Genomic DNA, 22,784 nt, shown 5'->3' with positions numbered 1-22,784 from the left:
CACATTCAGTTCATTTGCTCTCTGCGACTGGTAGGTTCGTAACAGATTGCTACAACGAATAAATGGATTAGTTTTGGACAGTTCGCTACCTAGAATATGAAGAATCTTATAAGCATGAGCAATGTACTTCAGCCTTTAAAAGAAAAGGCAAAACGACCTCAAAACAAACATCCCCTCCTGCCAGCAATCTGCTATTTAGAAAAGACTATGCTAGGCAGATTTGGGAACCAAACTGCTGGAACGTTTCATCATCTATCTGCTCTTTTTCGTCTTTCAATTGTTTTATGAATCCAGTATTTGCATCTCCAAAGATATGACAGATGTCCGAGATAAACAGGCTGTTCACACAGCAAAGAGAGCATGACGGAAGGCTCTGGGTGGGGAAGAATTCCTTCCAGGGCATGTGGAGACTCCTTACAGAGATATGTTTATATTATACTTAAGACTCAGGAAGGAAACAGCATCTTTGTGTGTGGAAAACCATTTACACTGCAAGTTCTCAACCAGAAGGTCTAAACAAACACTGAATGATGAGCGTCAGAAAAATGGCCGTAGCAACACAGGCGTTTCTGAACTTAAAATGTGGCATAAGTCGTGTCTATTGAAGGCACACGCGATGAGCGAGGCACCTGCCCTCTCGCCTTCCCGCCGCAGGACCCAAGCCCAGCAGACCCACCTGCGGCTGCCGGCCATGCTGGGCCCATCTGCTTATTAGTCCAGGGTGTTACTCGAGTGCTGCTCATCATCCTGCTGCCTGTCAGAGGCAGCCCCACGCAGCACAGCAACACCTCCTTTAACGAAGCACCGCTGGATAATTGTGGATATTATCCACTCTGTTTAGATCTTTTTAAAACCATTTTGCTATAAGCCTTATCAAATCGGCAAGCTTTTCATACTGAGGCCAGCTCAAGCTGATGCTTCTCGCTACGGCCTTAACAGGGGGTTATTTGATGATTATTAGTCTTTGCTCATTACCATGCGCTGTGAAAGCCATCTGAAGAACACCGTCTTGTTGCTGACACACACAGCAAGCTCCTAGCAGAATTAAAGAGTCAATACTAGATCTTCCACTCTATTATCCTGCAGTTAGGAATCAAGACTGATGGATTATTAGTGATTTGGTGACAGACAGGCAGTTTCCATTAGGGCAGGGTTTTGAAATGCTGCGTTTGGGCTGGGTTTCCAGCAGAAGGACGTGGCCCAGTGCAGAGGCATCCCTGAGCCACCCCTCCGGCACCAGGAGCAGGCTGGAGCCAGGAGCCTCTCACCGAACTTTGCTACCATTAACACACGTCAAGTATTAAGCAATGGAGGACACATCAAGACGAACTACCCTTGGTTTAAATCATAAACATATCTTTAAATAGTTTAAAGACATTATGTTGCTTCCTTGCTTATTTGGAAGACACTGGTTATCTGTGAAATTAGTGAAAACTCTCCTCAGCTGCAGGGGGCCCCTTTGTGCAAGACAGCCCTGCAGTGGTAAGAGACCCTCTGCAATGAGTTCTGAGCCATTACGAGAAGTAATAAGGTATATTCTGGCCAAGTCTCCTTAAGTACCACCAGGCTAAAACATTTTTCGGGAAGTTCTTCCAGATGTATTTATCCAGAGAGGCTTATAAATGGCAATACAGAATATACAAAGGTGTCCAAATTACACTGAAGGACCCAGTGAACTGAGTACACGGCTCCCAAAAACATCTCAGAAAATTCCAGGCTTGTTCAGGTTTCTGTATGTAACGCTCCACGCAACGCAGCTTGAGATATTTGCTGTGCTCGTGACATTTACTGCGCTTCGCTGCAGGCTGAGCGAGAAGAGGAATTACACCTTTACCAGCCACATACACAGCGGGCTGGGGAACAGGCGCGCTCTTCCCTCTGGTTTCACCACTACTATCAGCAGCAATGCTAAGCTATTCCTCACAACCCTACAGACCTGAGGTTGAAGAGCCGTCCAACAGGCTCGTGAATAAAGCCCCAACGGCCAGGCGAGAGCCCTGGCAGCCTGGTGCTTGTGGCCTTTTGGCAGGTTTTGAAGGCAAAAGGTGAAGCTGTATCATCGTTATATCAGTAATGGGCAAATCAGTGGGGAAAAAATTACAGGCTCCAATTAGAGAGACTAATCTCCAATTAGAGATTGATAGCAAACCGCTCCCCATCAGTTAAAACAAAACTGGAGAGCCCAGCACACAAGATTGTTCCAAGAAAAACACTAATGGGTGCATTAGGGAAGGCACAGAAGGCAATCAAGGGTTAAACAAGGTCTCCGAGATTTCAATACAAACATCAATAATGCCAGTAAGGTTGAAAGGCATTTTTCAATCCCCATTAACTTTTCTTTCCAAGTCTAGTTAAGCAGCCGTGTGTAAAAGAGGAGGAACAAAAAGGAAACAGCACAGGGTTTTGGGGTGGTAAATGTGGGGAATTAAAATGGAAGGAGATGGGACACACGTTGTGACTAAAATAGTCAAGTCTGGGGGAGTCATGACCACAGGCGCTCCAAATACCTCACTAATAACAGTTCGTGATGCTACATCGGGGTTTGCTCCTGACATTTTGATTAGAGCAATTACCACTGGACAGCTAGATCTCCATTTAAAATGACCACCATGCAGTATGACTGGTTAAAAAATACATACATACATATAAATATATATATATATGAAGCACTGTCAGTGTTTAAATTGATGGTCTTGCCAGAACTGCTGAAGTCATTGCTTGTAGCTATATTCTGGGAATTAACAACTTATTTTTATCCCCTCCAAGTTATCTTGCTGACAGATATCTACAGGAAGCGAGGGATGAAGACAGTTACTACTATATTGATAAGATTTAATAAAAATCACTGTATGATTATCAACGTCAAAGGTAAGTAGTGCTATGTGGCATCACATCCCAAACCCCTCAGCGTGCCCTAAGTGGATTCCAGTGGACACGCATGTCTCTGAAGGCAATTTGTACATTACATCTCTCTGCAGCTTATCTACACAATCTAACTGGAGAAATATCAGAAGTGACTCATAACCAAACAAACATCGCTTCCTTACTTTTAAGCCAAATGGAAAAACATTCTTGTTACAAGAAATTAGTGAAGATACAATAGAGCTCCTTCAAGAGACATGCAAATTTGATTTTTACATTTTCCAAATTCTAAAAAGTTTAAGAAGTCAAGTAGCTGGTTATCTGCAGAACACAGAATTGGTAACTGTCCAGGCCTCCTCGGAATTTGCAAGATCTCTCAGCTCCTGTTCACAAAGTTAAGGCTTACCTACGTAGGAAGTAAATTTAAAAACGCTTCGCGTGCCAAATCTTTCACGTTACTATAGTACTGCTACTCCTACCAGAGAATTATGTTTAGTGCGCAATTAAGTCAGCTTCTTGAAATATAGGGAGTACCAAGACTACTGTGCCATAAGGGGACCATATTGCCTGCAACAAAAACATATCTTAGCACAACGCTAAATATTTCTCTCTGCATAAATCTGGAATCCCATCTCCAGCAGAGCTCAGCCTCAAAAATGACTCAGAGCAGCCCGATGGAGCTGTACACTACAGCAGCAAACGAGGAGCAGTGTCCAACTTGGGTGCCTTTGACTGTGATTGGACTTGCCAAGTCTACCAACACACCGCGGCAGGGCCCAAGCCCTCAACTCAGCAAAGCCTTAAACTGAAAATTCCTCTTTAGGCCCAATACCTGAAGTGCACCTGGAATTGTTCAGCATAATGAATTACTGGGAACTCAGGCTTCCTTCCCTCTCCTCCCACAGAAGAGTCTCCAAATCCCTTTTCGAACGCCGCCACCAGACCCAGGTACATACAGCTATACTGTACCATTCCAGTGTTCAGTATCTCATTAGAAGCGTTACAAGCAGATCCATCCTTTACAAAAAATACCAGCTTTTCAATGGCATGTTGCTGCTGCTGTTTTGGGAATTACTGAAAGTGCCTTGAATTCCTTCACTATAGGCAATGAGAATTTGAGGACGCACAAAGAACAACTCAATTTAAGCTCACAAATTGCAAACATTTTTGATCAAGAACTTAGCAGAGTGCCTTACGCCCTTTCTCTCCTTCCTGTCCCATGGGTTTTTAACAATGTATCAGTGATACAACCACAGTTGGCTCCAGTGTCTCCACCAAAGTGGATCTTCCCTTCAGTAGATCTAGTGGCTCTGATACTAGTAAGGCCAATGCTGGGACTTGACACTGCTCGTGGTGACTTATGGGGTGACATTTATGCTTGACACCCAGATAAAGTGTTTTTCCTTAATTTAACACTACGCCACGCCGCGCGTACAGGAGAGTCGGCAGTTGTGAGCAGACTGTCTGAAGAGCCTTTTTGTCACAGATGGACACTGGTAGGAAGAATGGGTAGTTGTGGGGATTTTTACCCCAAAAAGCATTTTTTGGACCACATTAAAGTCTATAACTGCATCCAGGCCAGCTGTGCTGCTCTTACATGTGAGATGCAAAGGGCTGTTAGAGTCGAGCCCCCAAGACTGCTCAAGTCCCTCTAGCAGGATTCTATCCATTTATTTCACCAAGTTTCCAGCGCCAATCCCTCTCTCTGAAGATGCACGCCACATGGCACGTTCCCACTCTGCCAACAATAAATCAGCACCCATCAAACTGTATGACTCGGGGCTTGGTAGCGCACCAATGGCAGTAGGTTACCTCAGTGCACAAGCATTTAGCTCTGTTAGATGAGTGTATTTTGGGGAAGAATGCAGTGACAGTTATGGGAAAATTTACTTTTATGCTGTCTTGTCCTAAAAGGCTTGTTTAATCAACTAGCTGAAGTACATGCTTAACTCCAGTAGCTTCACATCTGATGTGCTCACAAAATAAACGACATTTCTGTTTATCCTCTAATTCCATGCGGTTATGAGAAGTTGTAGTGAGAAGCAAAATGCCATCAGTTCACATAGTTTATTATCCAAAGAGGATGTGAGCAATATTCTTATCACTAAATATCCCAGGGATTTTTAATTCTCTGGGCTGTGATAAAAGCTTTCTAAATGTTGCAAGGCACTTTCACTTGAATTCAAAGATGTATACATTTAAAAAAAGATTAAGATTAGATTATAAACGAGTACAAGATTGTTCAATACCCTTTGATCCCTGCTAAAAATGGAATGACAAAACTCAAAGTACTGTTATAAAATCATAGCACTTATTTCAAAATATACGTAATAGCTTTTACTAAAGAGTTGCACGCTAAGTGCATAGTTCATACAAAGCGTGCCTGCTTTGTATCTGCGCATGTGGCTACGAGACAATGTACAATGAGAACAACGAGACAATGAGAAAAAATTCCAGCTGTAGTCTAATGAAGTTAGAGAAACTGGTTTCACATTACATAAAAATTCTAGTTTCCTTTATTGAAAACTCCCCAAATTAAAATATTCCTGTTGGTCAGAATTCAATTTAACAAACCAGAAGCCTACATTCAAATGGATTTGCTATTTTCAAAACAAATGAAGTGTTATGGAGAAACTATGAAAATGCTGCCCCAATAACAGCTCGGCTCACAGTAGGAAGAACGAACGAGTAAGCCGGCGTGTTTATCTCTCAACATCTACTGCGTCCTACTAAACTGACTTTGTGTGAGCACTGTGCTGTATGGCACAATCCCTTTGCTGTTCATGCTCCAAAAGCACATGATGTGCACAAAAAGAGTTACTTTTCATAAGGTTTCTCAACAATTAAGTTAAAGTAAGTCTGACCTACTCAATTCCTGTACCGTATTGTGTGGTTAAGACAAACCTGGGAAAAAAAAGTTAGAAGATACTTGCCTCATACAATAAACAGCCCAAAGACCAGATATCAGATTTAAAGTTATAGCCGTTTTCATGTATTCTTTCTGGGGACATATAGTATGGAGTTCCCACTGTAAAAAACAAACAAACAAGGAGTTATCGTCTTAAAAAGTGACTGTGCAACCTGTATCATACAGAAGTTTGTCTTCATTAAAGGATTAGGTTTAGCACGAATAGCTAATTGGAAGAGACTGGCACAAAAATGTGGAAACAAATCATGGTTTCAAAGGCACAGAACCAAATATATCATCACGCATAGAGCTAGAGGACTGGTGAACGTTACTGAAAACGTCTTCTGCATTTTTGAATTTTGAGGAACATTTTCTTCCCCTTCCAGTTTTCCAAGTGCCTTCAGAGTGTCTCAGATGGACAGAGCAATCGTAAAGGATCATCCTCCTTTGGTTCACTCCACAGCATTGAAACTGCAAGTTAGATGTCATGAATGTGCTCTGCTAAAACAAGAATCCCATGACAGCTGATCAACTGAACGTTCACCTGACACCCTCTGCACTAGCAGCATGACAGAGCGGCGCCAGATGTGATGGGGGACCCTTTTTAAGGGTTCAGGAGACCATTTACTGCAGCAGAGGAACAGAAGTAACAAGCCAGGCACCAGACAGGTATTCAAAAACTTTCTGAAAGAACCAAGATAATCATTCTAAACTTTAAAATACTGCTCCAACTTGCAGTCATGTCAGAAGCTGTGGGATTTCTATGTACTTCCAGAAGCCTGTATTTTATCAAAAGAAATTTACTCCTGCATTTTGGACAGGAGTTACAGGAAATTATTAATAAATTCTTTATCTCAAAAAGGTTCTTTTTTAAACCCTAAATAAGTTTCAGTTGTGGTACTGAAAATACAAGACATCCTGGCAATCTCAACTACATCAAATAATCCTCAGATACATCATTTATTAAAACATCCAAGGACTTTATATGCTTTCTTTTCTCCTGCTTCCCCTGCTTGCCCGTCCCCTGTCAAAATTTTTTTGTGTGCTTTTGGCATTCCAGTGTATCATTCTCTTAATTAAAGATCTTTCCTCACAAGGTGGCAAATGTTTAATTTGCCTGTAACATTCGGTTTACAATTTCTCCATTTGAAATGCTGACTGCAGACAGCTGGGAGACTAATAAGCAGATGAAGGATGGTGTTAGAGGTGGAGGGGGAAGAACAGCCACCACCTTCCCTCAACGTTCCTAAGGAGGGCTTTGCACAATGTAGCAAACAAACGAGTTCTGGGGCAGAAAGCAACAGCTTCCCTCCTGAAAGGCAAAAATCAACCCCAACCAAGCACACAGATGGCCCGGCACAACGCTGCTGCCATCAGTGCGATACCTGAACAGAATCACTTTGGGTCCCTCCAGCTTAGACTGCGCCGTGCTAAGCACATACACGAATCCAAAACATAACTGCATTCCTCTGTCATCCAGAAAACACAGGCCAGGATCCCTTTGATACAGGCACCGTACAAAGCCTGTCCTCACAGGTAAATGAGGTGTTTACATCCCCAAAGTATTCACACATGTATATAAACCAAGACAGAGAGGAACAGTTAGACAATACCCGTTCTCCATCTGTGAGCATCCAAACAGAAGCTGGAAATCAAAGAAATACAAAAATCTTCTCTTTGGTTATTTAGTCAAAACAAAGAACATCAATTTGAAATTAGTACTGTCAGTGCTAGCACATAATTATCCCATTTACTCCAGTGCATCCCCAACACCCCCCTTATGTTTACCCATTACTGAAGCCTCACCGTATCAGTGTTCTGAAGCCCTATGTTTCCTGTGGGGCAAACTGGGATCACGTTGCACCAGCTACTCCACCTTAAACACTCAACTCTGGGGTGAAAATGAGGCAGCTTACCTCAAACCAAAACCAAAAACACTCCTGCCCCAACCCAACACCCTTCAATCTTTATTCTATATTTCTGTCACGCTTTTATACGCTCAAACCTCCACAATACGCTGAACCTCAACAATTTTTACTCAGAGCTGTTCAGAAGTATAGCATATATTGTGAAAAGAATCCTATGGCATCGGTGTGAAATGTAAGATGTTACAGGAACACATATATAAAACTGTACTTCCCAAAACAGGCCAAGTGACTAAGGGAACCCCTTCCCTGACTGGCTCATTTACTGGCTCTCCCAGGACCTTCAGTCATCAGTGGCCCTACATGATAAACTCAGCCTGTGCTTGCAGGTCATTCAAATAAGAAATTACTTCAATTTCAAGGTGAAGAGCACCCTAATGAGAAATTACGTTTTTGCTAATTCCACACAAACTACAACACAGGAAAAATAACACATGGAGATTATTATATTTCCATGCTCAGTAATACCATATCCAGCCTAGGAGCGTGCCAAACTGACCTTGTCCCAGATCTGGCTGGTTTTAATTGCCAGTGAAAGGCCTCTATGTATGGATGGGACCAGAGTTCTGTTAATAATTTTAAACAGACTGCACAGAGTAACTTCACAGAAGACCAAAAGCAGACAGGATTCATTCAAAGAATCCAACAAGGCCTTCCGTGGATCTCTCCCATGTGCTCGCAAGATGCACACAACGGACAGCACAGCTCTCCAAGTAATTCCCCCACATTTGCCAGATTTCTGTACAAGAACTGACTTGACTGGAATAGCATTGATTCATTTTCCTGCTTAAAAATATGCAGCTGCAGAAGAAGTGATGATTCATTACGGGAAGTTCTTAAAGACCATTTGGGAAGCCCCCACCGAGCACCAGAGTGAAGAACCTTCCCTGCCTTCAACTTCTCAGCACTGCTGCTTCTCTCAAAGCTGCCAGGAGAGTTAGCAGGGCAGACGAAGCAGAAGACAGGCTACCCTTCAGCGGCAGCGAGTACAGGAGCTGAGCGCGGGCGCACAGCGGCACGCAACTTGCAGGAGGGAACACAGAGATCATTCCCACCCTTGCTCCCCGAAGTCTTCGCGCTTCAGAGTGCTGGTGCCAGGGGCAGCCTCCAGCCGTAGCTGTTCTTGCCACCGGTTACTCTGGGTCACTGCGTGACAAGCTCCGAGCAAATAGGAACGTGTGGGCACTAAAGTTATGGCCTTGCCTTCCACGTTAGCAGGGGTCTGCTTGGTAGGCTAAAATTGTCGTTTCAGATAATGCCTTAAAACAACCTTCGATCAAAGCAGGATGACAGGGTTTATAATACGGATGAGTGCGTTACAGTCCGTACTTGATTTTCTGTGCGTTAGTCTGATCCATTATATTACAGGCCCGTGGAGCAGTCCACGCCTGAGCTGAGCTTATGAAGTCTACCTCGCACATTTACCTATCGTTACTGTAGTGTTGTCAGCAAATGTACGAACAAGCAGGTCTCTGCGTTTCAAAACTGATGCATTAATTTTTAAATAACCGTCATGCTAAAAGACTGACAGGCCCAATTCTCTTTATGGCCTGTCCAACATTACGTGGGAATCTCCTATAATGAGCATCTTCTAGAGAACCGCACAAGGCTTCCAGTGCAATCAGTCAGGGCTCCCCATTGCATTACATTAGTCAATTTGACAAGAATAGTCTAATCAGAGACTATCAATCAGAAACTTTCTTTGGTATTTGCCCTGCTGCAAATACAAAGGATCGTTCCGATTCAATATTAATCACCAGCTGGCAGAGTAATGCCTTTAAAGTTACAAAGGTTGCAAAATGATAAAGAAGATTATGACTAAGGAAGCATCTTCCCATTCTATTCCTGAAAGTTGAAACACTTCATGCGAATATCAGCATACTTCAGCGATACCAGCACAACATTTCTTCCTCCTCTCCCCAGCACTGTCTGTGTGCACGGCTACAGCACCACACGGGCCCAAACAGCTCTGGGGTATCTGCAACACCGAAGTTAGGGAAACGCTAATTATTCCTATAAATCTAAAAATCCATTATAGATTAAGAGCAGAGTCTCGTTTCACCAGAAACACACAGGCAAAGGCAGCAAAGTTATGCCAGAAATAAAATTCCAATTCCCTTCCTCTGACATATAGTTTGAATTAATAACCCTCCCTGCGCAGCTACAGCAACCAGTGTGCACAGGCACTCTGAGCTGACTTCCACGTCTGCCACAGCAACACCCTGGTAAAAAGCTACATTACTCCTGAACTCAGCAAGTCCTTCACTACGCAGGGAAGATCACGCTCACTCATTTTAAAAACATTTTTCAGCTTGAATCAGGAGTTTTGTTGTTGCGGCCAGGTTATTAGTACTCACACATGATCTCTGTCTTCTGTACCGAGCTCCTCCCTGTGCAAATACGGTTCAGGCAGGGATCATTGCTTCCTGTGAAATCCATCCTTAGCTGCACATAGGCAGCAACAAGAGAAAATCTGATTGATACTTTTAGGATGCTCTATCGAGAGTCGCATTCACTGAATTTGGTGCCCCACAGACGAGTCTCTTGCAGCAGCACTCTCCTGCACCTTTAGGCAGACTGTCATTCGACTGAAATCAGTGCAGAATATTTCCAAATATTTTAATAGACTCTGTATGTTGGTTTTTTAAAAAATGCTATAAAAAATAAGCATCTCTTGAAATTAATCAAACTCCATAGCCATATTTGGCTGCAAAGTACCAGAAGAACAAGTGATAAGGAATGCTTTTATTGTTCCACCTTCACCAGCACCTTCCAGCTAATCTTTAATACTGAGCTGAACACTGTTTCTGAATCTATCACTTTTCTTTTTCACAGCAGGGAACAGAGTTCTGAATATGAAAGAACCTAACAAATTCTGACCTTTAGTGCATCTTTACAGAGTATTCCCAGTTTCAAACCAAGAGATATCAGAGCTCAACACGGGCCTCAAAGGGGTAATACTGATTAAAGCATTCCTTCGTTCTAGAGGTGTTCCACTCCTGTCAAAACAAAGTTTGCAATGTTTTGAAATACTTGTGATTTTTGAAACATGCTCATTACGAATGAAAAAGGCAAAGAACTATGCTCAAAAACCTGAGATGCCATCCATGAGTAACAAAACCACCCAGTGTTTAAAATAATAATTATTTCCAGAACTATTAGCTTAGCTTTAGCATTTAAGTCTCACTATTACATAGTCCATGAAGATACATATAGTTTAAAGAAAATGTTTTAGTACGTTTTAATAATATCCGGTGGTGCAAACAGAGCAGGGAAGCAATTCTACTTGGAAATGGAAGTCCACAACTCTCACCTGTCTCATCTCTCCAGCCATGCTCGTAGGTTACCAAGAAAAATTCACAGCGCTATTTAAGAGGAGGCTAGTTCATAAGTACCTGTTCCTAAACGTTTGCATTACCTGGGGTGTATCTCCAGCAAGAAGGCTGAGGCCTTTCCCCAGGAGAATTTGGGAATTAGCTCAACTTTTGGGAATTAGCTAAAGTGAAACAGTGATCAAAGGCTCTAAAATATACTTGAACTTCCTTCAAATCTCAGTGTGAGGCACCCCCTCTAATGCTTTCAAGGGGAAAAAGAAAAAAAATCTACTTATTCTTACATAAAAGAATAAATATTTTGTGCATAATATCACAGCGGTTTTTACCAGACCTGTTGCTCTAAGCTCTCTATTTTTTCGTATTACTATTTAATTGCGTACATAACCCTACCCAAGTCCTCACATATTTTGGTTTTGGTTTGGTTTTTACACGTAGGTAGTACAAAATACCTGCAGAAATTCTGCCGCAATCTTTTCTTCTACAAGTACGGTACGACAGGCCCAGACCAAGAGGCCACAATTTCTCAAACCGCACAGAACACTGGCTGTTGAAATTTTAAGCAGATTTCTTGTGTCCATTTTCTCTTACCAGGTACTGCTGATTAGCCCTTTGCAGTACCATGATTTTGTTCAGATGGCAAACTGGCTTGGCAAGCAAAAGGAAAAAAAATGACGAATAGTCCATTTATAAAAGAGCTCTTCTCATGACTGCAGTTACTCCCTCTTCGCTCTCGTATCCAACAAGAAACGACACGGAACGTGTTCCACCCCACGTAGTCCAATTCACGGCTATTTGCATGGCTCTAAACTGGGAAGCTTTGGACTTATATGCATCCCCCAAAAGGAAAATGTGCTCCAAGTTTATTCTTGTCCAAGAATATATAATAAATAATCTGCTCCAATACAAGACTATTGAGTGTAAAATTGGGGTGATTTTTTGCCGTTTTGGGGGGGTTTTTTTGTCTCTCATTTCTTCAAAATTTAAGGCCAGTCAGAAGCTTTGGATAATGCCAAGTTTATTTGGCTAAAACTGGGCATTATACCAGTTCACAATAAAGTGATCCCTTTTAATATTAATGGAAATTCTCTATATTTATTACAGCTCCTAGTAAAACAAAGTTTACCAGCTAACTGCTAAGTTTTCCAAAGCCTATGCAGTTTTAAAATATGCTCTGCTATTTGTAATTTTTATCTTGTAACTAATTACATTTTATAGCAAGGTTAATGACTTAAACTTTCTAACAAGCACAGTAGAACAGCATTAACTGACAAGATACTCCTCTGGATGCCCACCTCGGAGATCAACAAAATAAATAATGGGTACAATCAAACATTAAAAACAGACAAAAAATACTCCTAGCCCTATTAAATATTGAATGAAAGAGATGACACCTGGAAGCACGTCACACCCCAGTACTATAAAATCAACCCAAACTGCACGGTGTCACACACCCAAATCCAGCATCCAGATGTCACTACTTCATGACTGGGTGCAAAGCCCTGAGTTAAGCATAGCCATTTTCTGTAGTGAAATAGCCGGTCAACAGGTATTGTATGGCTCCTATGGGGGGGAAAATAACCATAAAAACAAACGAAAGAAAAAAAGAAAAAAATTATGAATGTAGTAAAATGTTCACATTAGAAGTTGCAAAAGAACAGGCTCTAAAAGTTTTGCAAGAGAAGAGTAAGCAATACTGAAAATAAGAAAAAGTAAAAAAAAAAAAAAGGAAAGGATTATTCCTCCTCCTGAATTGCTCCCCATTCCCTCCTTCACCTCCCAGTAAAATGAAGTTTCTGTGATACACAAGTCCACCTCCATTGAACTGAATCCGTGAGCTGCTGCTCCAGGGGAGCTTAAATTAGGGAAGGAGGGACAGTAAGCCCCCATGCTGTAACAAGCAGTATTAAAATTCCCCTTACCTATACTTATTACCTCTAAAACATGGAAGTTTTCTGGTAAAGCTTGTGCATGAAGAGCTCTCCCCTATGGAAAAGCATCTCCAGTCTTCTCTCACAAGTCATACAGGGAAAAGGGAAAGGGCAGAAGAGGTGCCACCAGGTGAATTCACCCACACCCTCCGGCTGGTTTCGGGTGTTTATCACCCATCCCATAATACTGCTGCCTTTCCCAACACACTTTTTGTTACTTAGTGAGACAGAAGGTGTCCACATTTCCCCTCTTGCACGTCGGTCCCTGGAGGTTTTCCAGGGTCCAGGGCCCTCCCTGCCTCCCGACCGCCCGCTGCCCTGGCGAGGCTCCCGACTGTCCGTGCCGCCGGCCAGGCGTCCTGCTGCTGCGCCGAGCGCGGCGCTTGCCTGCATCTCCCGAGCTGTGTACAGGCAAATCTTTCATTTTTCTTTCATTACCCCGGCATGTACTGTCACTTAATTTTTATGTATGCAATCCTTCCTGACAAATATGATCTGCTGCCTGGTAATTCATCTGACGTTCATTCTGTTCCTTGCTCTAATTACGGCTCCCATCCCTGACACGGCGGCAGCCACGCTGCCGCAGCCCGGTGGTACACCTGTCAGACGGGTTGTGGTACTGCCTAATGCCCTTTTATGCCGGTCTGATGCTAGCAAATACAAAGAAAGAAAAAAAAATTAGATGAATATATTTGCATAAGCCGCCCATTCAATTCATGGGTCAGCAGCCAGAGAAATGATGGTTCAGGGCGGTTGCCGGGGCAACGCAGCGACGGGAAGTGCCCGGCGTCGCAGCCTGGGTCCGTGCGGGTACCCCGCTCCGCTTTGCGGGGCGCTCACCACTCACGGCTACTTAAATGAATGTCTTAAACCACAACCAAGATCAGTGGAATCCCTCCTCCTACATAATCTATACGTCTGGCAAAGTGGGGGGGGGAAGCTTGAAGCCTGCCTATTTTTTCATTGTAAAGATGTTCTTTTTTCTTGGACACCAGAACCACTGGAAATGGTGCTGTGCCCATCCCTCCCACAACACCACGCAGCCTCCACAGTATCACTCACTGTTACTCCTTCAGCCTTTTGCACCTCATTCACCTGTTTCCAGGATGCTGTTGACTCGCAGAAGGGCAAGGTTCGTGCAGAAGAGGCTTGACTCTTCCTACATGAGCTTTCTAAATTAAGAGAGTGCAACCCTGGTAAAGGTCACAAGCTTGGCTTACATGTGCAGCCAGTTTCCAAGCCCCAATTTATTCTTATTAATATAATAAGTGCAGCAGTCAGACTAGATAAGATCATATAATTAGACATTATCATATTTTTGCCTGTTCAGATGATGTGACTGTAACTTTCTGTGAAGAGGATTTATTTTAATCTATTAAGTATAGTGCGTATATAACCCAGGATAGCTTTTGATGCAAAGGGAAATCTCCTAATATTTTACGAAAGTAAACTGTAGGAATGCCTCTTTTTTTTTTTTTTTTTTTAAGCACACACAAAATAAGGCATAAATCTTCCTTTCCTGTGCACCGAGAAGCCCCAGTGCTGTTGGCAGGTATTATCAATTAAGTTTCTATGCAGAAACAATCGAGCAAGACTCACGCTCAGTGGAGGAAATTGCACAAAGACAAATAGTTCAAACACGCTCCATGTTCCAAAATCAACTGAGAGCGCTAAATGTAAAAGATCTTACATACGGCACTAAAAGCCAAAGTTCCTTCAGTGCTGTAACACAGAAGTACCTTTGTGACTGGAAAAATTCAGACCCATTAATAAAAAGGGAAAATCAGCCACCTCTCAAGAGGTTCCAGACAATTATGAAAGGCTTCATACTGTAAGACTTAAGGATGAACTGTGGGTACTTTTCTATAGCATTGTAATTAACACTAAGGGTAAAAACGAGGGAGCGAGGAACCCAGATGCCCTAAACCAGTCAACTTAATTTCAGTTCCCAGAAAAATGCTGGAGGTGTAATCATGCTACTTGTAAAACACGGGGGGGGCGGGGGGTGGGGCGGGAACCAAACCAAACCAAGAAACGAATCATCATGATGACTGGTCTACAAAACAGCATGACAAATCATACAGTGTTTTTCCATAAGAGGCTACAGAGGGAGGGAAACAGCAACAGATTTATTTCAACTTTAATGCTTTTATCAAAGGCTTGTGTAACTTGACTTATAAGCAAACTCCTAAACCTGTCTAAATGAAACTACTTAATGGATGCAAAATTGGTCAGCAAAACCACTCCCTGTTGAAGCAGGAGGCGCCTCCAAGTGAAGTCCTGCAAGAGAGCCGATAGCTCTAGTTCTGTTCAACACACGCATTAACACGGGGGGGGGACCATGGCAATGCTATTGCCTTTGCGGATAACAAGAAGCTGGGATGAACCAAAGCACAGCAGAGTGCACAGAATAAAAATGCAGAGCGATCCCAGGCAGGAGAGTCTGGAAACGGGATACAATTCAAGAAGAATAAAAGCACGGTGTTACGCTTTGGCAAGAACAGATAGCTGCACCAACAGAGGAGCTGGGGAACAACCTGGAGATACGTGGAAGACATTAACGAAATGTGGATCTTTAAAGCCTAGGCTGAGTTTCAAGTGAAGTGCCTTTTTGGAACAGATGAACTGTGAGGGCTTTGAACACTTTCCTCACCTCAGACGACAGTCACAACCCCTGTTCAGGGTAAGCTGCTGACCAGCATCTGCTAAAAATGGTGGTGCTGTAACATCTGATTCCAGTAAGCAGAGCGCAGCCAAGCATGCCCTTCGGAATGGAAAAGCTGCATTTGTTACAGTTGCTATAAATCATGCACTTACCATGCCAGACCTTCCAGAAAAAATAATCAAGTGGAGTTTTAAAACAAAAAATACCTGTTAATTTTATATGAAGAGTATTTAAAGCACGTATCATAGAAAACACCGTAAACATCCACCAAATCAAGCTTCTGTCACGGGAGGACAGACAGCACTTCTTTTGAACATCACAGCTGACAACTGTACAAGTACCGCCTTACCTAAGGAATGTGCTGCAGTGGTTTTAGAACTAAAAAACCGGCCTAATCCAAGATCTCCCAGCTTCACCACCCCTGTGGCTGTTATAAACACATTGGCTGGTTTTATGTCTGCAAGAAGAAAAAGGTAAAAGGTCAAAGCCACAAAAGGTTATTTGGTTCTAACACTGCAATAGAAACATAGCCTGGAGCGCGCTCTCTACAAAAGAGGCTCGAGCAGAACCGTGTTTCTTTATAGCTTTGATAGGCTGAATCTTCCAAGACTTGAAGCTCTGCACATACACAAAAATCAGAGTACGCTTCCCAGCACACAAGAAATACCAATGAGGGAAAATGTAAGAAACAGCACAACAGAATAGAGGCAACCTCTTTAACTGATGGAAATCAAAGAAATAAGTCTGCTTCTCTTTGGAAATGACTGTCTTCCACAGAAAACTCTACTGCCTGCTGTCATCCCCTCACACCAAGGGCAAGTTACTGTCCCACATATACATAAGTTCTAGGCTCTGTACAGCCCAGTTTGTTTGTGGCCAGTAAAAATTACTAGACCCCAGCTTCCCAAGCAGTCACCTCAGGACTGAGTTAGTGAGGCTCCTTCCTCACGTTGAAGCAGACTAAATGTGTGTGGCTCCAAATTTCAGCCACCATTTACACACCTAATTCAGGTACGACTGATAAACTGCATCAGGGGATGTATGAAGCAGCAAAAATGATACAGCATTGCTAGGGGAAAAAAAAAGGGTGAAGAATTCACTGCTTCAAAGGAGAGAGAAAATAACAAGCAGCAGAGATTGGTATCGGTGCCTTTTGGGATATTTGCATTTCCTGGGTCAAGTCCTTCACAAAGCATTTCATTTATGCTGAAAGAAGCAACATAAATTTTGGATAGAGTTCAAAGTTATGAAAAGTTCTAAGATAAGAGATTCAAAAATAATTAATGAAAATGGAGAACAGGTTATAAGAGTGTGGGACATATTTGTATTAATATTTCAGAAAAGCTCACAAGACAGAAAAACTCTTCTAAACTCTCTTAAGGTCACAGCTAATATAATGAAGACTATTTCTTAGAGTTCACTGTATCCAGTAGTCTCAGCATTTTACTTCTGACACTTTCCTAATGGCAAGTATGACACTTCTACTTAATATCAGTGTCTGGAATACAAAGCAGCTCATCTTCCTAATACCACACTCACTTCGGACTGAATCCTTTAACAATGAGGCAAAGAGACAGAAGGAGAAATCCATCTTGCAAGCTCCGGCCTCTCTAAACATGCATTGGCTGAACATCAGCATAATTGTTTTTGAATGTAGGCGCTTACTAATTGGAACATTATATTATTATTCAGTGAAAAGAGACTGAATTAATGTTACCTCTGTGCATCACCCTGCGGGAGTGCATGTGTTCAACTGCACTGCATAACTGCACAAAATATTTCCACACCGTCCTTTCCGGGATTAACCGTTTCTGCTTTTTAAAATACTGTGGAAGGAAATAAATAAAAGATCAGTGAAAAAGCAACATATTTGACTCGTTCCTGGACTCATGACAGTCAGCTGCAGGTTGCTCATGTCTTCCAGATCTGCAGCAGCACGACTTTTTCTTCTGATTAGCTTTTAACTCCTTCTCTCTGTATGGAAACTTCAATGCAGTTCACTAATTAACAACTATTACGAAAAAGATGCTTAAATAGGTTTGACATTTTTGAATGGACACCAATTATAATTAGCTTTAATCTCCTTAATTACCTTGCAAAACATATTTAACGCCTCAAAACAACAAATGTCTCAAATATTTTGCCTTAAGTAACAAAAGATCATTAAAAAAATCATTATTACGTTCATTATTGTACAGTTTATTAACAATAATAAAGAAATCTGTTTCCCCCTTTTAAAAGCTGGCCAGAACATAAATAAAGTATCCATGTTTCTTCTGTGATCAGGTAGAATAATATATTCTATTTCATGCATAGTAGGAATAATAAATTAACTGAACCATCTATAGCGAGACAGGAGGACACTACTGATCAAGAGACACACAGATCTGGAAAGAGACCATTTTGTGTGCGTTTACGCAGTGCCAAGCAAAGTTGAGGCCAGATTCGATGAAACTCTGGGCGCTAATAGCTCTCAAATAAAATAATCACAAGCATAACACAATACAAAGGAGTACAGCACGGCCACTGGTCTCTGCAATACTGAAGTCTTCCCGAGCAACTTGTTACAGGAATAAATATGAAGGCTAAACATTATGTATCTTCAACTACTTTTTCTCTATTTCAGAAACGCGCAACAGCCGTGCACATCACACGCAAAGCGTGACCTCCTCCTCCAAGGCATCCCAAAAATCGCACTGCTTCAGGTTATTGATCCCTGACTTCTCACTGCTTCTTCCTGTGCTAGGTACTGAGCCAGTTCGTCACGCAGAGCGTTAACAAAACCCACTTATAATACGCTTCCAGAGGTTTAAGATTTATCCTCATCCTTTGATATACAAGGTGTCATTGGATAATGACTATCTCTGAAGCGCCGTACGCCCTTCTAGCACACTGCAACTGCGTTTCTTTTGCATCACACCCTTGAGAATCTCCACCAGCAGCATGCAAGAATAGAGGAAGGGAATTGGTTGTTGCCCCTTTCTGCATCTTGTTTTTTTTCCTCTCGGTGCAGACATCTGATGTCCGTTGTCACGTTTTCTATTTTATGTGAAATGCTGTTACTGGTTCGTGTTTGACTCGAGTAATGGGAAATTTTCTTTTGCAGATCAGCTGCGAAGGGGCACGACCGTGCAATTCCCCAGGCAGCAGATCTGACAGATTGCAACAGTCTCAAACCAAAACTTGATAGAGAGCACACAGGAATTACAGAGGGTGAGGGATAAAGTGTTATATACACAATAATATTATTTAATTCTCATTAAAGTATTTAAGAGTAGATATGCAAGACCACAAGTGATAATTTTCTAAATGTCATGTCCAATAAGACTTGCCTGACATTTACAAGAAAGTCCCAACTCTCCAGTGGGTTATCCTGCAGCACTCTCTTACATCAGCTTTACAATACCTCATAAATAATGCAGGCACCAGGGGCGTGACAAAGACAGTCCCGGTTTTTATCACTCTCGCACCTTCAGAGTGTTGTTACTGCTGTTCCTACCACCTCGATGAAACTGAAAATCCTCACATAAGCTTAAATTCCCGAGGGACGGGTGGGGAGTGGGGGTGACGCAGAGGGGCAGCCGGCAAACTCTGCTTCTGCAGCTAAAGCTGTGTTGAGGATGAGACTTTTGTTCTTAAGTTTGGGTTTGTTTTTTCTTTTTATTAAAAAAAATGGAATTCAAATATTTGCACCAATGGAAAAACATCATTTACGTGACCCTGGAAAAACCTAGTGCATCTTCCTCATGCCTGTGATAAACGCATGGGAAAACAGACCAGAGTGGGGAGCGCTGGCGGAAAGATTGCAAGTTCAAGCTATCAACCTAAGAATCTACGAATTATGTTTTGGAAAATGTAACTCCTATTTATAATAGCATCAAAAGTAATTTTAAGAAAATTAAATTACCAACCGTGATAGATAAACTAACATATTTATCAGTAGGGAAAGTTTACACTAAAAAACTGTAAATGACCAAAAAAACCCCAAATATTTGTATATGATGATATCTAACAATTATGTATGTAAAACTTTTATAGGCTAAGAATTAAGAGTCAAGCAAAACATCGCACACCCTGGGACCATCACAGCCCTATTCCTCCTCTTACAAGCCTCGCTTTTTCCCCATCTTTAACCGCAACTACAGAAAGTCTGAGATAAACTGCAAGTTTCCCAGGATCTGCTGGGAAGAGGGTAAAACATACAAGAAGCCACAAGAAAACAGTGAAAGATAAAAATACACGAGCTCTCCCCAGGCAGAGGGACAAGGTCTGCCTCTGAGCACAACCGAGACCCCGACGCCCACGGCTGCAGGAGGCGGCCGCTTTGGCGCGAGTCACCGCGCACTCGAGGTGGCGGCACCAGCCCGCGCGTGGCTCCGGTGTCCACCGGCTCGGCCCTCGGGTTCGGGCAGGACCCACCGTCGCCCCTGCTACGGAGTACGGCTGTACCTGGAATTCTGGGGCCCTCCCTAGGAACACCTCTGCCAAGTGCCTGTCCCCAGCTCGCTCGCCCAGAGGGACTCTCCTGTGAGATGGAGCAGATTTACATGGGTACTGTAAATTTAGCCGCTGACTATGGACTAAATGGGTAACTTGTTTGACAGCCTTTGGCCTAGTGCCTCATAGCTCTGCTGGCAAAGAAAACAAATCTGTTAATAAGATATTTTAACTGTGACAACAAGGAGGAGGAGAACTTTGCAAACATTCATTTATGATAATTACAGAATAATGATGGCAAAAAACAGGTAAAACATGGAGAGAAGGTTGAGAGTGCTAACAAACATGATATAACACATCTGTTCTCACAAGGGATGTATGTCTAAAGATTAACACGTCAAAGAAAATATAAAAGCAGGTGGTAACAGCTTAACTAAAGCTGGTTTGCAGCAATACGAGTATTCCTAAGAGCAACATAAGAGAAGAACAAGTACTTGAAACATTTTCTCAAACCCAAATCCCCATTGCAAGGAAAGTCAATACACTTTCTTGAATGTCTTCAGAGTGGCAGACAGGCTATGTGAATAGTGAATCTAACAATAATTAAGTGTCCCCATCCATCACAGACTGGATAAATCAACCTTGCAAATAACGCACACAACCCACCAGATCATTCAGAGGCTTGCTCCCTTCCGAAGCCGCGACCAGAAGCAAGTGGCATCGCCTGGCATATTTAAAACGCCACCAGACACTTCGGTTTAGGCTCTGGAAGCACCCCGTGGGTGTGTAAAACTGCAAGAGGAGAATAAAAGCGCTTCTGGCACAGATGTGCTTACCCCCACCGCCCTGTGACTCTGCCTAATCCTGACAGTCTGTAGCACCTCTGGAACTGACACGTGCTTACCTTAATCATCTGAGACAGATCACCAGCGTCAGCCAGTTCCAGGACAATGTTAAGTTCATTGTCTTCAATAAAAGAATCCAAATACTTAATTATATTGGGGTGGTTCAATTGCTGCAGATACGAGAGAACACAAGAAGAAAATCTGTAACGCTGAGGTAACGGCAACTCCAAGACACACCACCTGTACCGTGTTTGTAACCATTGTGCAAAACAGTTCATAACAGGTACAAACAAACACTAACTGCACGCTGGGTTATGATAGACAAAAATCCTGTATGAAATATTGTTTATTGCAAGCACAGCATAATAAAAAATCTGGAGTAAAGAGCAATACAGCCCAAAATACGGTGAACCTGCTTTGAAGTATTTTGTGAGTTTACAACAGAAAAGGCTGTCCTGAAAGAAACTTTGTTAAGCAATAACTGATTTCTCCCCCGCTGTTGATTACAGTACTCCCTGAGATCCCTTTGCCCCTTAGAATAAGAACAGGACTAAATTAAAACTTTCATGGAGGAAAATGATGCACAAGTTGCATCTGTCTATTTTTCTGATTATTTCTGCTTGTGTCTTCACTAATTACTTTTTTCATTTCAGTATAGCTTTTTCTTATATTCACAACTGGTATTTAAAATTTTCCCCCCCCTTCTATGTTTCTTAAAAATTTGCATCTTCTCAGATTGTTACTCTTTACTCACAGGACTAATTTAAGAAACAGGCTCAACAAATTAAAATTTCTATTTTAATATTTTATGTCTGAATTTCTTAAAGTGGAAAACTGCTCAGAAGATGTCGTATCTAGACCTCTCTGTTCACTCTCCCTTGCTCATTTTGCATTAGATTATCTTTCTCTTGTGCTCTTAGAAATGCAGTAAATTTAGAAACGACTAAAGTGAGCATTTCGTCTACTAAACAGCTGTGACTCAACCTGTCTATTCCAGGGGTTACAAAGCCAAAAGAAACACTGTTATGATCCATCATGCTAATCACGCCTCTCTGCATGCACATTAGGGGATAGATTCTCCTCTGCGATGCCTCGGCACTAGCGCGCATTAGCCTTAATGGGATCCATGTGCAGGCATCAGGAGAAGAACATTCCCACAAGAGCAAGCCTTAAATAAATAAATAAATAGCACAGGCCACCATTTCAGTTGACATTTCTTTTAAACGTCTGGTTTCAGGTACATCGATCAAAGACCAACTTCCAGCCCCAGCAGCACCAACATCCCAAGCAGAATGGCTGCCGACACCTAACGCGCGTCAGGGTGCCCTCCTCCCCCCGCACACGCTGTCCGTCGCGGCTCCCCGATGCCTGGGTACCGCACGCTGCTCTGGCAGATACGGGTACGCCTACCCCTAAGGCACCGGGAAGTCCGAGCAGTCAAACGAGCCTTCCTCTAAGCCTCGGCACCACATGCCAATAACACACAACATCAAGCTATGACCACTGACACACGGAACGAAGACTGTGCACCTCTGGAGAGGTGGAAAAAACCCCGGCGGACTCACACCCAAGCATCACTTAACCGACACAAATATTTCACAGGTATTTTTTGTGAGAGACTGCATACACACTTTTTCCTGATTGTTTGTATTGGTTTGAAGAAACTCATTAGATCTAAAGACAGATGTTTCTTCTATTATGATAAAGTCATATAAAATTAAAAGCAAACAAGTGAAACACCCATGCTACCACGCTAACTTCTGTGGCTGCTCTTTTGATGAGGCCCTCCATCTCAGAATGGGAGCTGAAGCGGAGCAGAGGGGGGAGCGCTCTAGAAGGAGCCTTACCGGACTCTCCTCTCTGCTGGAAAGCACAGCAG

At 42.5% G+C, this 22,784-nt stretch overlaps 1 protein-coding gene across 6 annotated transcripts in view; it reads right to left on the bottom strand.

Annotated features, from left to right (window-relative positions):
• Positions 1–22,784, bottom strand: part of NEK6 (NIMA related kinase 6) — a 69,778-nt gene that overhangs the window by 6,867 nt on the left and 40,127 nt on the right. For all 6 annotated transcript variants that reach the window (XM_075112244.1, XM_075112242.1, XM_075112245.1 and 3 more), the window contains exons 5-8: positions 20,965–21,075; positions 17,341–17,449; positions 15,973–16,080; positions 5,796–5,890 (exon numbers count right to left, since the gene is read on the bottom strand). In XM_075112244.1, coding sequence (XP_074968345.1) covers positions 5,796–5,890; positions 15,973–16,080; positions 17,341–17,449; positions 20,965–21,075 — 423 coding nt within the window. The remainder of the gene's footprint in view (positions 1–5,795; positions 5,891–15,972; positions 16,081–17,340; positions 17,450–20,964; positions 21,076–22,784) is intronic.

This window comes from Phalacrocorax aristotelis, chromosome 17 (genome assembly GCF_949628215.1).
Source record: "Phalacrocorax aristotelis chromosome 17, bGulAri2.1, whole genome shotgun sequence".
NCBI lineage: Eukaryota > Metazoa > Chordata > Aves > Suliformes > Phalacrocoracidae > Phalacrocorax > Phalacrocorax aristotelis.
The sequence above is the reverse complement of the archived record's forward strand: the minus strand, read 5'-3'. Positions and strand labels throughout refer to the sequence as shown.